The sequence below is a fragment of the Thamnophis elegans genome, chromosome Z (genome assembly GCF_009769535.1).
Source record: "Thamnophis elegans isolate rThaEle1 chromosome Z, rThaEle1.pri, whole genome shotgun sequence".
Lineage (NCBI taxonomy): Eukaryota > Metazoa > Chordata > Lepidosauria > Squamata > Colubridae > Thamnophis > Thamnophis elegans.
The window spans coordinates 99,631,506-99,646,999 of NC_045558.1; the positions used below are offsets into that span (position 1 = coordinate 99,631,506).

The 15,494-nt window shown below is 36.9% G+C and overlaps 1 protein-coding gene across 4 annotated transcripts in view; it reads left to right on the top strand.

The window, feature by feature from the left end:
* STAT3 (signal transducer and activator of transcription 3) overlaps positions 1 to 10,590 on the top strand; it is a 53,012-nt gene extending 42,422 nt beyond the window's left edge. For 3 of the 4 annotated variants that reach the window (XM_032235044.1, XM_032235045.1, XM_032235042.1), the window contains 9 exons: positions 357 to 455; positions 552 to 687; positions 1,707 to 1,759; positions 1,846 to 1,940; positions 2,364 to 2,503; positions 4,283 to 4,498; positions 5,837 to 5,879; positions 7,250 to 7,362; positions 8,369 to 10,590. In XM_032235044.1, the coding sequence (XP_032090935.1) occupies positions 357 to 455; positions 552 to 687; positions 1,707 to 1,759; positions 1,846 to 1,940; positions 2,364 to 2,503; positions 4,283 to 4,498; positions 5,837 to 5,879; positions 7,250 to 7,362; positions 8,369 to 8,427 (954 nt within the window). In that variant the 3' untranslated portion in view covers positions 8,428 to 10,590. The remainder of the gene's footprint in view (positions 1 to 356; positions 456 to 551; positions 688 to 1,706; positions 1,760 to 1,845; positions 1,941 to 2,363; positions 2,504 to 4,282; positions 4,499 to 5,836; positions 5,880 to 7,249; positions 7,363 to 8,368) is intronic. The other variant, XM_032235043.1, reaches the window with a different exon arrangement.
* The last annotated feature ends 4,904 nt before the right edge of the window (positions 10,591 to 15,494 follow it).

Genomic DNA, 15,494 nt, shown 5'->3' on the forward strand with positions numbered 1-15,494 from the left:
ATTAGTTTATGCTATAAATCTTTCTCTGAAATATGAGTTCCCAAACTTAAAAATCCAGACTAAGGACGTTTATGAAAAAGGGAATCTAGAAAATCAAAGTGGGTCAATGCACTTTCAATCTTAGAATTTGCTATGGCCCATTAAAGCAGAAACAATTGTTAAACTGCTCTTACCATATCAGCCTTTTAATATTGATACCACAGCTCAACATTAAGATGAATGTTGTAAAATGATCTCCCGAACGTCCTGATTAGTGAAATGGGAGAACTAAAAAAATATTTAATTTGCTTGTGAAGAATAAGATCCTAAGTTCCCAAAAAAGATATGCTCAGGTAACTTGTATTTTATTCTCCTAGACCCATTCACTTCCAGTAGTGGTGATCTCCAACATTTGCCAGATGCCAAATGCATGGGCATCCATTTTGTGGTACAACATGCTGACAAATAATCCCAAGGTATGCTATGCTATAAATTCACCAGTGCAGAGGAATGGGGAGGAAGAGGCCGTTTCTCCTGATTTCATGAATTATGAGTAATTCCTCTCTTGGCAGAACGTGAACTTTTTCACAAAGCCACCCATTGGCACATGGGATCAAGTTGCTGAGGTGCTCAGCTGGCAGTTCTCCTCAACCACCAAACGGGGACTCAGCATAGAACAGTTGACAACTCTTGCCGAAAAGCTACTTGGTAACAACAACCACACACATACACACACACATTTAACATGTATTGATGCTAAGTGATTGTCATCTTCCCAGCTTGACTAGGGGTTTGTTAAAGCCCAAGGATCTCAGTTTTGAACTCCTAACAGAATTTTCAAATATAGAGTTGGGGAATCATTGGCTGATTATTGAAACCCAGGCCCAGAGTATGTACAGAATGCTTCAGTGCTGGCAATTCCCTCCCACATCACCCTAAATTCCTGTAAAACAGCTATTACCTTGCTTTTAAAAGTGCCTTTCCTCCAAGAAAATCAAGATGGTATGGAGGGATTTATCTCCCGTTGCCAACATCTCAAGTGAGTAGTGATAGCTGCCAATTTAAACACATGATCACAGTGGCTTATTTGGATTCTTGGACCGATCACAGTTAGCTGAGATCACATAACATGCTAACCAATAACCTCTGGATTACAAACCACAACATTTAGATTAACCCAGCATGCTAAGATGGGTGTCTTTTGCAAACCATGATGACATTATTTATGTATATGATGCACATGATGCCTATTCCCCCCTGCAACATCCATGAACATTAAGCCAGAGCAAACAAAGTTATATTTTGTGTTAGTTGAGTATATGAATCCAGTGAACAGCTGCCCAGGAGCTTTCTAGCGACCCTCAATGGCAGATCAAGGGATTAGAATCTGGCCCTCCTTTATCATTGCTGAAAGTTTAAAACTGTAATTATACCATAATGGCTCGCTTTAATTTTGATTTGATTTTAATATCTTTGGTCTAATGGTTAAGGCACCAGGCTAAAAAATAGAAGTTTTGTGAGTTCAAGTCTTTCCTTAGCCATGAAAGCTGGCTGGATGTCTCTCCAGTCATTCTCAGTCCAACTCACTTCATATGGTTTTTTTTGGTAAAACAGGAGGACAAAAGTATGTTGGATATGTTTGCCACCTCATGTTATTTGTAAAAATAATAAGGGAGGAATACAAACAAATAAATGTTTTTTTCATCCATTCTCATTATTTGTCCTAGGACCTGGTGTCAATTACTCTGGATGCCAAATAACATGGGCCAAATTCTGCAAGGTAAGGGTTTGGAAAGTGAGGCATATGATCGTGGGTCAAACTGTGAGCCAGTTTGCTTAATGGCCTTCTTGATTTACCCTCTACAGGAGAACATGGCAGGAAAAGGCTTTTCATTCTGGGTGTGGCTGGACAATATAATTGACCTAGTGAAGAAGTACATCTTGGCACTTTGGAATGAAGGGTAAGCATGATCAGAAAAATCATAATTGTTGACAGTATCTCCGACTAGAAAAAGTTGTCCTTGTCACTTATCGGTCCTCAAAGGTGAGAAAGTTCTAAACCAGCCTCCCACAATTTGGGGTTGCCTGTCCCCCCCCCCCCCCAAATTTGAGGATACTGGCATTTGGATCTTAAGTCAATTTTAAAAGCACTGCTTTAACAATACAATAAATGGATCCATAAAATAAACTGGCCATGTTGACTACAGCAGATAGCCATTTTGTGATAATCCTTGAGATGCATCCAGAATTTCAAATGAGCAAAAGGTTTGGGGAATCACTGTCCTGCATAATTACAACCAACTCTATGATTGTGTGATTATTTTAAAAATAAGTAAAATATACCATATTGAAACTACATATTTCTCCTCCTCTTCCTTCTCTAGATATATCATGGGCTTCATCAGCAAAGAGAGGGAAAGAGCCATCCTGAGCACAAAGCCACCAGGAACCTTTTTGTTGCGTTTCAGCGAAAGCAGCAAGGAAGGTGGAATCACTTTCACATGGGTGGAGAAAGATATTAGTGGTAAGGAATGCAATCCTGAAATGATAAAAGTGCCCTGTGCCAGGCTGGATGATGTGCTAAGAAGTCTTAGCCAACTCTTAGTGACCACATAGATTTTATCTATGATAAACTGTATCTAGCCCAGTCTTCCAGGTCTTTCAGTGGTGCATCTTATCACCATTGACGTGCCCATCCAGCTTGCTGATGGTCATCCTCCTCTTTTCTTCCACCTTTCTCAGCTTACCCCCAAAAGAAATGAAACATAAAAATAAGCATTTAATATCAATTCGAGAATTTCAGGTGATTTATTGATTTAATCTATTAAATGGGAATAAGGCCAGAATATATTTATTTCGGAACCAGTAAGTATATTTTCAATACATTTATGCCCTAGCAAGCATTAAGAAGTGGTGTTTCCTGTTATTTGTAAGAAAAAAGAGAAAATGCCTCTTTGAAGAGAATGTTCAGCATCCGTCATGGGTCCTTGTCAGCTTTCTGTGTGTTTGAACATAAAATTTGTAAAAATACATATTTTGCATGCAATTTTCTGTAATAGATGCATTTATATGCAACTGCCCCTAATACATACATCTTATGTCATTTTGGAATCAATGCCACAAATGAATAAGAGTGAAATCTAAAAACCAATTTTGTTCCAATCTACCTATTACTTCTGGAAGTACAAACTAGACCATTGTTTAAAAATAGATAAATTGCCCCTTATCCTTATTATTTTAATGTTTATATTAATTACATCAAATTGAATGACACCAAACATCACATATAATAATATAAACAGCATAATGTGATCTCAGAATACATATTTATGATACAAAAGAAAAGGAAAAAATATAAACAGAACACAAAATTTCCCAATTTATTTGATTGTTCATTCTGTAGCCGCCCAATTCAGCCAAGTGACTCCAGATGGTATTATATTGCTTAAAAGTTACACCCAATTGTTTCTTAGAACTCTGCCAATTCCTGCTTCAAATCTTGAGAAATAGTACATCCCGACAATCCACATCTTTCCAATGTTGTGTACTGTTGTTTTTTTTGCCATCCATATATGCCAGAAAAATCCAGTTCTTGTCATAATTTCAGATACTAGGAATATAATCAGAAATAATATATGCATATTTAACACTTATCAATTGATCCATACATTAACAATCTTTTTTCAATCCAAAATACAGCAATAATAGGACAAGTATAAGCAATTTGAGTTAATATCTAAGTCTCCAGCAGCAAGGTAATTACAACACAACATTTTTAAGGAATCCATTGTAGACATAGCATTTTTGTTACTGTATATTAAATTTTAAAATAATGGGAAATTGCACATTATTTAAAGCAATATTTCATTGGTTTATCAGGATAAGACAATTTCCTTATTCCTAGGTTTTGCAAATAACTTTTAATTTCATCAACTTCTGTCTCTTTAGGCTTTATAGGATTCTATGGAAAGTCCATTCCCATCCTTGCTGAAATCTTTAAATAGAAGTGGCAAGGACTGAACCAACAAACATATTACTTCTAGCTCAAGACATGCTGATATTTTATTTCTTACAGAGTTACTATGTGTAATATTTTAATGAATGTTCTATAACATCAGAAGAATTCATCTGTTTACTAAGGGCATAATCAGCGATGACCATTTTCTAATCAGTATACAAGATTTATTTTTAATTTTGTGACATTTTTCAGACTACTTTTTTATTGCTGTGAGTTTGATTCTCCCTCTTTTCTCTCCATCTTGGACATGTAGTCTATTGGTCCTTTTTAATCCTCTTTCTACAGGAAAAACACAAATTCAGTCAGTGGAGCCATACACCAAGCAACAACTCAATAACATGTCATTTGCTGAGATTATTATGGGTTACAAGATCATGGATGCTACCAACATCCTGGTTTCCCCACTTGTTTATTTGTACCCTGATATTCCTAAAGAAGAGGCCTTTGGAAAATACTGCCGTCCTGAGAGCCAGGAGCATCCTGAAGCCACTGACCCAGGTAGTTGTTGACTTTCTGTGCTGTTCCCCCCCACCCCCCAAGATTATCGTAGGTATGTTGCAGTCCCAAATTCCTTTGCAAGCTCTTGGATTTCTCTTCAGTCATAGCCATACAACACTGGAGGCGTAGTTTCCAGCTTCCTGTCATACATAAATACTGTTAGCGCACACCATAAATAATGTATAAATTATGTCGAGAGAGAGAGAGGAAGAATGCCTCCAAAAGTGCCTCCTAAAACCCAATGGGAAAAGGAAAACCTTTGAGCTTCCCTAGATGTGCCATACAGTATATTATCATTCCATTAGGTGGCCAAAAGCATTAAATAGGTACCTTGGCTGCTGAAAGGATTCTTACATTTGCGCAAAAGCCGTATGGAAATTGGACCTCGGAAAAAGATTCTTAAGTATTGCTGTCATTCTTTGTTTTTGGGTGGAAGGATATCTTCTTGGAGAACTACATGTAATCTTACATGCAATATTTAATGGAATTTAATGTGATTTACTATATATAATTTATAGTGATTTATAGTGATTTATTTATATAAATATGTTAACTGAAGATGGACCCTTTAACCTATGAAGCAAGTCATAGTCCACTCACTACAGTAAATCTTCAAATTGAACTTAACTCCTGATTTCCTTATGGATACATCTATGCCATTTTCTTGGCATAGCAGTGGTTTATTGTTGCATTCTCAGATACAAGTATTAAAACAGGCCCTGACTTTCTTTGGTTTCCATTTCAAACAAATCAGTCCTGTATGTTACCTTGAAGCCATCCAGGAGACTTTCTACTCACTACATTTGGTTTTCTCTTTAAAAAAAAAAGCTGATTTAATTAGGATTTCTCAACCAAATCTTCATATTATATATAGAAGTGAATGTCCTGTCAGCCACTTATACAAACCAGAAAATTTTGCTATGGAGTCTTTTCTAATTTAATCTGGTGGTGTTGGTGGCACTTGTTGGTTGATTAAAAACAAACACTGGGGGGAAATGAAAAGGCAATTTAAAAATAAGCCTTTAGCATTCTTGCCTGTTTTTGTTACATCCAAAGTTGCTTTGCAAGTCCAGTCATATGCAAAGGCAAGAATATCTAAATTTAGCATTTCCACTAAACTAAGTTTAAATGTACCTACAGGTAAATAAAGGGCTGTCAATTAAGACAACACAATTCACAGCACCTAAATCCTGGGGTAATTCTCTATTTGCTTTCTCCTCATATATCTATCTCCACATCTTTTTATTGAAACATAACAAACAAAAATGCAATTGGAATAGGAGACCCTTTTTGCATTTTAAGATACACAAACTAACATATTTTTCTCTTGTTCACAAACAGGCGCTGCTCCGTATCTGAAGACTAAGTTCATCTGTGTAACTCCGTAAGTCTGGTTGCTTCACTAGGACCCATGGATTCTATCAAGCAATTACATATTTGTTTATAACATTCTCCCCAGTTATTTGTGCTTCAGCCCAACCAAAGAATGTCTAAGGGCCCCCTCACCCACACAGCCAGCCAAGACACTGAGAGCAAACAGCACTCCTTACTAGCACTGATGGTGTTACCTAGTTAGGGTAATGAAATATCTGCCAGAAAACAAGTAAGCTCAGAGAGCACCAAGGATCCCTCATTTCAACCCTGAGCTGTAAATATTCTCTTTTATTGGTATTTGTGCTTCAATTATCATTGGTTTTTATCCCAAAATAGATAATATATAGATACAAAAGTACAGGTGGCCTTCAACATATGACCACAATTGAGCCCAAAAGTTCTATTATTAATCAAGGTAGTTGTTAAGTGATTTTTTTCCCTGCATTTTACAGCCTTTCTTACCACAGTGGTTAAGTGAATTATTGCAATTATTAAGTTAGTAACACAGTTGTTAAGTGAATCCGGCTTCCCCATTGACTGCAAAAGGTGGCCATGAGACCCCAGGAGATTGCAACCATCATAAATATGATTCAGTTGCCCAACATTCAAATTTTGATCATGTGACCATGGAGATGCTGCATGTAAAACACATAAATCACTTTTTTCAGTGTCCTTGTAACTTCGAACTGCCAGTAAATGAATGGTAAGTTGAGGACTACCTGCAACAGAAGGAAGGGTGGGTGTTAATTGCCTCGCCTCCTAGCAACATCCCTTGCTTCTGCTGTACAGATTAGAGAATAATTGCACATAAATTTTTTAATTAAGCTGTATGCAACTTGCCTCTATATAAAGCCCCTAATTGTGCTGCCAAAATCCAATGGCACTCAGCTAGACTACAACAATCCATTGTAAAATGGGTATTTTAAAACTTTTGATAAGCACAAAATAATCGCAAAAGAGAAGGGAAAACATTTGTGTGTGTATGATACAGACTCCAAAATTCTCTTCTTGCCTCTGTTGTAATGAACGAAAAGTAACAAGTCTCCTTTGAGTCCAGTTTGATTCCTGGTGAATTCATAGATACATGCATATAATATGCAAATAGATTACTGCTGCCTTTTTCCAGTATATTTTTCAGCTTCCCAAAGCCCCGGGAGGTCTCCCATCAAGTGCTTAAAAGACCAATCCCTGCTTACATTCTTAGCCCAAACAGCCATTATAGCACCCTCACCATTCTACTAATGCCTTCTCCAGTCTATCTCAAAGGTATCTAGTATGTGGATGAATGTCTCTGGAAGAGCCATGTCCGACCAGATCTTACACAACTTCTAACTTTTGTGTCTTCTTGCTAAACCCTCTTCTCCCCCCCCCCCTTTTCAGAACAACCTGCAGTAGCACTATTGAACTACCCATGTCTCCCCGCACACTTGAATCCCTGATCCATTTTGGCAGTAATGGTGAAGGAGCTGATGGAAATGCCAGCGGGCAGTTTGGTGAGTGCATGGCTTATAGTTCAACTGTCTGTGGTGGAAGGATAGCAGGATCACTTTGTTCCTGCTGCTTTTGTAGTTAGGCAGTTATGCGAAGCAGGCTGGGATATTCTTAATTATCCAACCATCATTTAAACCAGAAGGAGGCAGCATTGTGTCTTCCAGATTTTTGACATTTCAGCTTAAATACTGAACACTCTTTTATTATGTACTTAGTTGCTTCTGTATTTCACTCAACAAACTATGATTGTTGACAGCGTGTTCCAACCAGTTTTGCAAACCAGAATTTAATCTCAATTTAATCTCAAAGGACTGTTTAAATGTAGTTTGTCTATTCACAGAAAATGGGTAAGTAAACTTATAAAATAAAACATCTCCACTTGCCCAAATATAAACACTTGTTTATCATTTCCCAAACCATAGAAAAGATATATATTTGCTTAAGGTGGGGTTAAATGAAGTCCCTCAATTGATTAAAAAGGATTCTTGCTTAATTTTGATCAAAAGTTTGGGTCAAGTGATAAAGTGAAATGCCCTGTTAATGAAGAGACAGGAAGGACAGACTAAAAGTAAAGTGAGAACAAAATATCACATGAGGGAATGTCAGGAATAGATGTGTTCTAGAGTCTTAAGTTTTCATATTCTAGAATGAATGAGACAGAAGATAAAATGAAACTTGTGGAACAGAAACATCAATGAAATTTTAATGAAATAATGAAAGAACAGCAGCCTGTAGCCCTCACAGATGTTTAATATTGAAAGATAAGAAACTACAAAGACGAAACTGGCAGAACACTTTGCAAGAATAAAAAACAGTGGCAGGTTGGCCGAAATAAAACTAATAAAATGCAAAGAGCAGCTTCGTTTAACAAGGCAGTGGAAACAGCTCTTGAATGCAACATCTGGTAGACTAGATTTCATCTGGCCTTTAAATATTAAATCTGCTGAGCGTGAATATATTTGCAATGTGAAATTGGATTGCATTTCTCTTCTTCTGTATCTCTTGCAGAGTCCTTGCAGGTGTTCGACATGGAGATGACTGCTGAATGTGCCAATTCACCCATGTGATCACCTTTTGTAAACAGCTCGCCATTTTTGGCTTCCTGGCATCAAACATTTACTCCCCTTACAGCATCATGAAGCTCAGACATCTCTGCTCTGCCTCAACAGGAGACATTTGATTGAGGGTCATCCTTTAAGCGCACCACTGCTGGAGCTTCTTGCCTGATCTCAAGACAGTTGGAGGGAAGAAATTCTGTTTAGCTGTTTTTTTCCCCATGCAATATTTTCCATTTTGTATACTGGTTATTAATATAAGGAGAGAAGATTTTGTTTTAGTGTTCAATTAGATCAAGTGCTCCTCCTCAACAGTGCTTTTTGGTCTTCTGCGCATTTTTACTGCATGGCACAAAAAGCTGTTTCTGAAATGCTACCCTCTTAAGTGTTTTATCCAGAAATAAAGCAGTTGAAATTGACAGGCAGGAGTCTGTTCAAGTAGCTGAGGGAGAGGAAAGGATATAGGAAAGGACACTTCTTAGAAATGAGTGTGTGCTTTTTTTCTTTTCTTTTCCAAAACAATGTACTTTCTGTTCCTTGCTTTCGAACGCTTCTATGATTATCAATATACCTTAATAGAACAGTCCTGCAAGGTAAGGGCTAGAAAAATAGCCAATAGAATGATCACTTGGGTATCTTGAGCTTTGATGCTCCTATCAAAGACTTTAGAACATTCCAACTACATAGACTACTAATACTCAAGACTGCAGCATAAACCCCAGTGGAAACAGTATTTGAACCTCAGTCATTCAACTTAAAAGTCAGTTCTCCCTCCACTTCCTTTCACCCAAAACTTTTGATCATGGGGAAATGTTTTACTGTCTATAGATTAAGGCATTGGATTGAGATTATGGGACAAAAGTGAGCTGATAGTTCTGTGTTAGGTTCCATCACAAATTTGTTGTCAGCATGTAGTTTGTTACTTTTATTATTATTTATTGCACTTTTATTTACTTTGCCTAAAAGGACGCAGGACAGCATTCATCCTTAAAAAGGAAGGGTGGGTTTTCCCTCGAGCAAAATTAAAGGTGAAGCTTGCTGCTGAATATTGACTGTCCCATAATCATCCAAATTTTATGGCTGAGTGGAATTTAAATCTGGTCTACAGGACAGATGCCCATGTGTCTTAGCCTCTGTGTGCTATTTCAAATATATTAGTAACCAACAACAGCTATTTAAAGTAGTTAACAGAGATGGTTATTAGTATTTTTTCCTCTCCTCCATAAGATATATTGTTTAAAACTACCCCTTTAAAAGGCAATATTTTAACATTCAAACTGTTTGTTGCTCATTCATTTCTGTCAGCATTATTGGTCCTCTCCTTGTGGCCCCCTTCTCATGTGGCTTTTTAAAATTTAGCCCCAGCTGTAGACAATGTTACTCAGTTGCTGCTTGGCTATTATAGTTTCTCCATTGTATGAATTGGAGGCTTCTAATGCTGAAGATACCACTCTAATCTCACTGTGGTTCACTGGAGTTGAAAAGTCGCTATGCAAGAAGATGATGGTGAATAAAGTTTTTTCCCACTCATTAGAACAACTATGTTTTCCAGATGTGCTGGACTTCAGCTTTCTGGTTCAAGGTGATGAAGTTCAACTGATCTGGAAAGCATTAATTTAAGGAAGAGTGATTCAGAGGCATTGCTTTGCAACATTCATACAGAAAATTGAATCATTGCTTGCTTTGATCATCGTTTGCTGAATAAGCTACTGTAACACTGCAAGCCAAATCTAAACATAGCTAGTGTAATGTTTGAACCCAGCCATTTGCTAAATAAAGGGAAAGAAGATTTTCTAGTCCAAACTGTACTTTTTCCCTACAGCTGGTTAGGCAACCTGCAACTGTGTTGTAACCACAGTCTGGCTAATGAGAGTTGTAATCCTGCCTAGCCTTTTTCGCAGCCACAACAGTCTTTTAGGAAGAGAATAATGATCTCCAGTCATGCTAATCTAGAATTGTTCCAGTGCTAAGCTGCTGTCGTCTTTCCTAATCAAGTTGTTTTTGTGCCATTTATTTCCCTTCTCAAATTGTTCAGTGTTTCCCTTTTTTTTTTTTTTTTTTTTTTTTTGCTGTAGCAAGTTGCTCTTGAAGAACATAGCCATTTTAATTTCTTTGTATATTTTATTGCTGGTTCTACAAACTTCAGCTTTCTCATAAATAAATTCTGCTACTTTATTTCTCTGTTGTAGTCAATACTTTGTCCATCGATAAATAGCTTATGATCCAAAGAAAGTCATATGATTGGTATGCACAATAATGAAATTGGCCTACAAAAAAGAAACTTTATATAATCAAATGACAGCCAAGAATAAATATTTTTTTTTCTATTGGAACCAAACTCATAATAACTTTTCAATGTTATGCTTACCAGGATGAAGTAAAGCCACATTTAAATATGTCTGATTTGAAGTACCACTTTTTAAGGATCACATATTCACAAATTGACAAACTGGAATAGCAATAGCACTTGGACTTTTATACCGCTTCATAGTGCTTTCACAGCCCTCTCTAAGCGGTTTTACAGAGTCAGGATATTGCCCCCAACAATCTGGGTCCTCATTTTACCCACCTCGGAAGGATGGAAGGCTGAGTCAACCTTGAGTGAGATCTGAACTGCCGAACTGCAGTTAGCAGTCAGCTGAAGTAGCCTGCAGTACTTGCACTCTAACCATTGCGCCACATTAGCTCTCTGTAGACTTGGTAACTAGTAACTTGGTAACTAATATGTGTAGACTTGGTAACTAGAATGTGAGGAAATGGGAAATCAAGTCCTATCCAGAAATACTGAAAGAATTATGTCTAGTTTGGGGAAGTGTAGGTTAGAGATGACATGATAGGATTTTAAAATTCCTATGTTACTAGACTGCCTTGTTCTCTTACTTCAGAGGATGGGATCAGGAAAGAAAAAAGGTATGAAATTACACATTGTGCTGAGCCATGTTTAATTTAATTGTATTTTTTTTAACAAGCCACAATGGCTGGTTCACAAATAGCGTCACAAAGATGAAGACATTTCCATAAGCATTTCTCAAGTTTTCCAGGAGTAAAAGTAGATGTGAAGTTTGATTCAACAACAGAAGGAAAACAAAGAAAAAGTGATGGTCTTCCTCTCCCTTTTTTTTATAGCAAGCAAGCAGGCATGTAAACAAGCAGGTCCCTGCCATCACTTCACAGAGCTATTTATGGATGGTCTCATAATATCACTGATCCCCTGTACTAGAAATGACAGAAGGAAATGCTGCCTGAGTTGAGGTTTCTACTAGAAGTTGAAGGGCCAAGTTACGGTTCTGATTCAAATTCAAGATACATATATTGGAAAGATGTCCACTGTCAACTTTAGTGGCTTACCAAGGCTAGTGGCTGAACTGGAAACGTTATTCCACAATAAGGGAGATGGTAGCAAATGATCTGGAACAGGGGCCTCCAACCTTGGCAACTTTTAAGACTTGTGGACTTCAACTCCCAGAATTCCTTAGCCAGCTTTGCTAGCTGAGGAATTGTGGGAGTTGAAGTCCAAATTGCCAAGGTTGGAGACCCCGATCTGGAATGAGTGCAGAGTGCAGAGAAACCAAGGAAGAATATTTTGTACTTAAAGCCAAAAACTATCCCTGGTGCTTTTAATTTTTTTTTTCTGGCAGAGATTCTGTAACTTTAAACAGCTGGACAGCCAGAAATAGCACATACTGTGTGATCATTGGTGTAACAATGTAGTTATGGAATGCTTTTATCTAAGTTGACTATATTAAAAGCCTAACAAACTCACTTTACGTGACATAGGAGTAAAGTGGACAGTTGAAAACAGTGTAACTGCACACACAAGCTTATAATTTGAATGCCAGAAGCACCAGAACAAATGGGTTGTTAAGAAAGTGAGCTTTTACTCGAGTGGAATACAGCGTATGAGTTTAGAGAGATAGCCATGTCATTTTCTTGGCCACCATATGAAGTAATTAGTGCTTTCTCTTGGGTCTTTTTTCTTTTAACTTCATTCTGGTATACAATGCTAAAAATCTTTGCTAGTCTCCCATCCAAATAATATCCTGATCTAACCCTACATAATTTTTAACATGAGTCAAGATTGGCAAGTTGGTTATTGTTTTAAAAGGATAAAATTTGAGGCCAAGTACCTGTTCCTAGTTTTGGGAAATATTGACATTTTACCAGGTCTCTCTGCCCTCAAATGGAATTGCTAACATTGCAACGGTTAAAACTGAGTCAATATAATTTTAAAAAAAACAACAACCAAGATTTATCAATTTTGGAAAGTATGATTTTATGGGAGAGAAAAATAATTAAATTTAAAGAAATGGATTTAAGTAGGCCATGGCTTTCAACAAAATATAGTGGAGAGATATCCTAAAAATCAGAAGAGAATCCCTTCACCTTTATTCCAATTTGGGCCAAGTTAGAGAAGCCAGCAAAACTGCAAGCATGAAGATGCAATCTGGCTGGAACAGGCTTTTGTCCTTGCTATAATCACTATCCACATTAAGGGCAACTTGGTAACCTACCACTTGCATCAAAATAAACTAAAATAAATTGTTGTTCCAAAGCAGAGAGCGCCTGATTTGGGTCAGTACAAGGACAAAAGATTTAAAGCTTGTCTAATCTGCCCAGATATTTTATTTTTAAATGCCTGTAAGATAAGTGATACAGTAATTGGAAAAGGAATGAGACTGCATTTTGATAGATTCTGTTTCTGAAAAGACCAGGGCTAGTAAAAGAGTTCCATTCCTTTTTGACCTCAAAGAACAAGATAGATTATGTGCAGGAGGAGCTGGCCATTTACACAGTACCACAGAGCTCTTGAACTTTGATCAATTATAGTGAAATCTGGAATGGCAGTGTGTTTTTTTTAATTTTTAATTAAAAATTAAAAAGTGCTGATCTATACATTTACAATGAACAAGCCTGTATTAATCGGATGAAATTTCACATGCAAATTGAGGCACGTGAGAATGTAGCCATCTGTGCCTGTTTTAGATGTAGACACGCAAATCCACCCCAAACTGTCTCTACAATATTTCAGAAATACCTCCAAATTGCATACTTCTTTATTTGTGAAGAATATTGTTGTAAATATTCTTTTACAAATCCTTAGTTTGCTGTCATTTCATCAAAGAAAATTTTATCAATTTGAATTGTTAAAGGTTTGTTGGCTGTCTGTGGCTCCAATACTAATATTTATTCTTATGGGGACATTTACCAATCTTTCACTTTGGTCTCCATCCAATTGAGCCTTAAAATCTCATTAACCAAGAGGACACATAGATGAGCACTTAGTCATCTTTTTCTCCGTATTAGTCATTAAAAAAAGCACAAATTGTAAAACAGTAACAATGTCTGCTAATATACAAATTAGGCATCTGTTTTCCCTCTCTCTAATTTATTTACTCATTCATTGGTTTTGCTTTATAAGATGATGGGTTTTATATACAATTAAATTGAACATTAAAACTGCAGTCTGTAAATAGCACACAGGAATTACCGAAAAAAATAAAAAACTCCCAACAAAGTAAACATTAATATAATCTTGCTCATTGGTTGTCCTGTAACACAAAGTGAAATATTTAAAAATACCCTACCTCTAGATGAGATGGGCCGCACACAAATCTAATAAATATTTAACAGGTCTTTCTGCCCTCAAATGGAATTGCTAACATTACAACATTTAAAACTGTGCCAATATAACTTTAAAAAAACAAACTGATTTAGCAATTCTGAAAAAGTGTGGTTTTGATGGGAGAGAGAAAAAGAATTAAATTTTTTTAATGGATTTAAGTAGGCCAAGGCTTTCAATAAAATACACTGGCGAAATGTCCTAAGAATTGGAGAAATCAGAAAAAAATACCTTCATCTTTATAAATAAATAAATAATTTGAAAATGACAGCACAGAGAAGATTTCCTGGAGAGAAGTCTCTCGTGAGTGTGGAAGAACTAACTGCCAGTGATTCAGCCCTGTGCAAGATGGAGTCCCTTGGAGTCCCGTTAAGCAGCTCTTTCATTCAAAGTAGAAATCCAAACTTGGATTTCAGGACAAACTTGTTTCTACCAGCCCTCAGGAAACAGCTTGGCTTACGACTTCACTGCCAGTTTCCCCCACTGACTTTCTGGGGAAGCTAGGAGGAAATATTGCAAATGGGGATCATATGTTTGCAGGGCAGTGCAACAGCCATGTTTAGGCACAGCCGGAATACCCAAACTCTTTCCCTATCTTTTTGCAGGACTTCTGTCTCTCCACAGTACATCAGAAATATGAATTAGACTCAGGTTAACCACATGGTTAAACACTATAGAAACTTCCAGGAAGTATAATTCAGAGGCCCTGTTCAAATGGAAGCCTAGAATTATCATATATGCACTATAATCATAGAGTACCCAGATTTTCCTGAAATGTGAATATCCATCTTTCAAATAGTCACCAGCTTGAATTGTACCTGGCCACAGCAGTTGCTCTGCTATGCACATAACTTGAGGCATGCATATTTCTGCAACACTTATTTTATACCGGTCTGAAATAATTGCAATGATGTCTGTGTGTGTGTGTGTGTGTGTGTGTGTGTTTGTGTGTGTGTGTGTGAAGAATACATGTACACAACACATGTATGCATGTATGTACAGTATGTATGTATGTATGTATCACATATTTTGTATCTGTGTGTGCCTTTGTGTTAGTATGAACACCTGATGATTGTCTGTATTAATTCTTGCAGTTTTCTTAGCAAGAGTTTTTGAAGTGGTTTGCCGTTGCCGCCCCCTTAGGCGTAAAAGAATGAATTGTCCAAAGTCATCCAATTGGCTTCATTTCATAGTTTTCTGGTTCTAGCTTTAGGATTACTTAAAATGGGCTAATACTTTATATATAAAAACATTAAGAGCATATCTTATGATTCTTGATGAATGTATTTTTTTGTCTTTTTTTCCTTTTATGTACACTGAGAGCATATGCACCAAAGACAAGTTCCTTGTGTGTCCAATCACACTTTGCCAATAAAGAATTTTATCCTATCCTATTCTATTTTGAATATATTGGATTGAGCTCCTCTTTGAAAATTTGGGGCCATCTGGCCCCATTTTG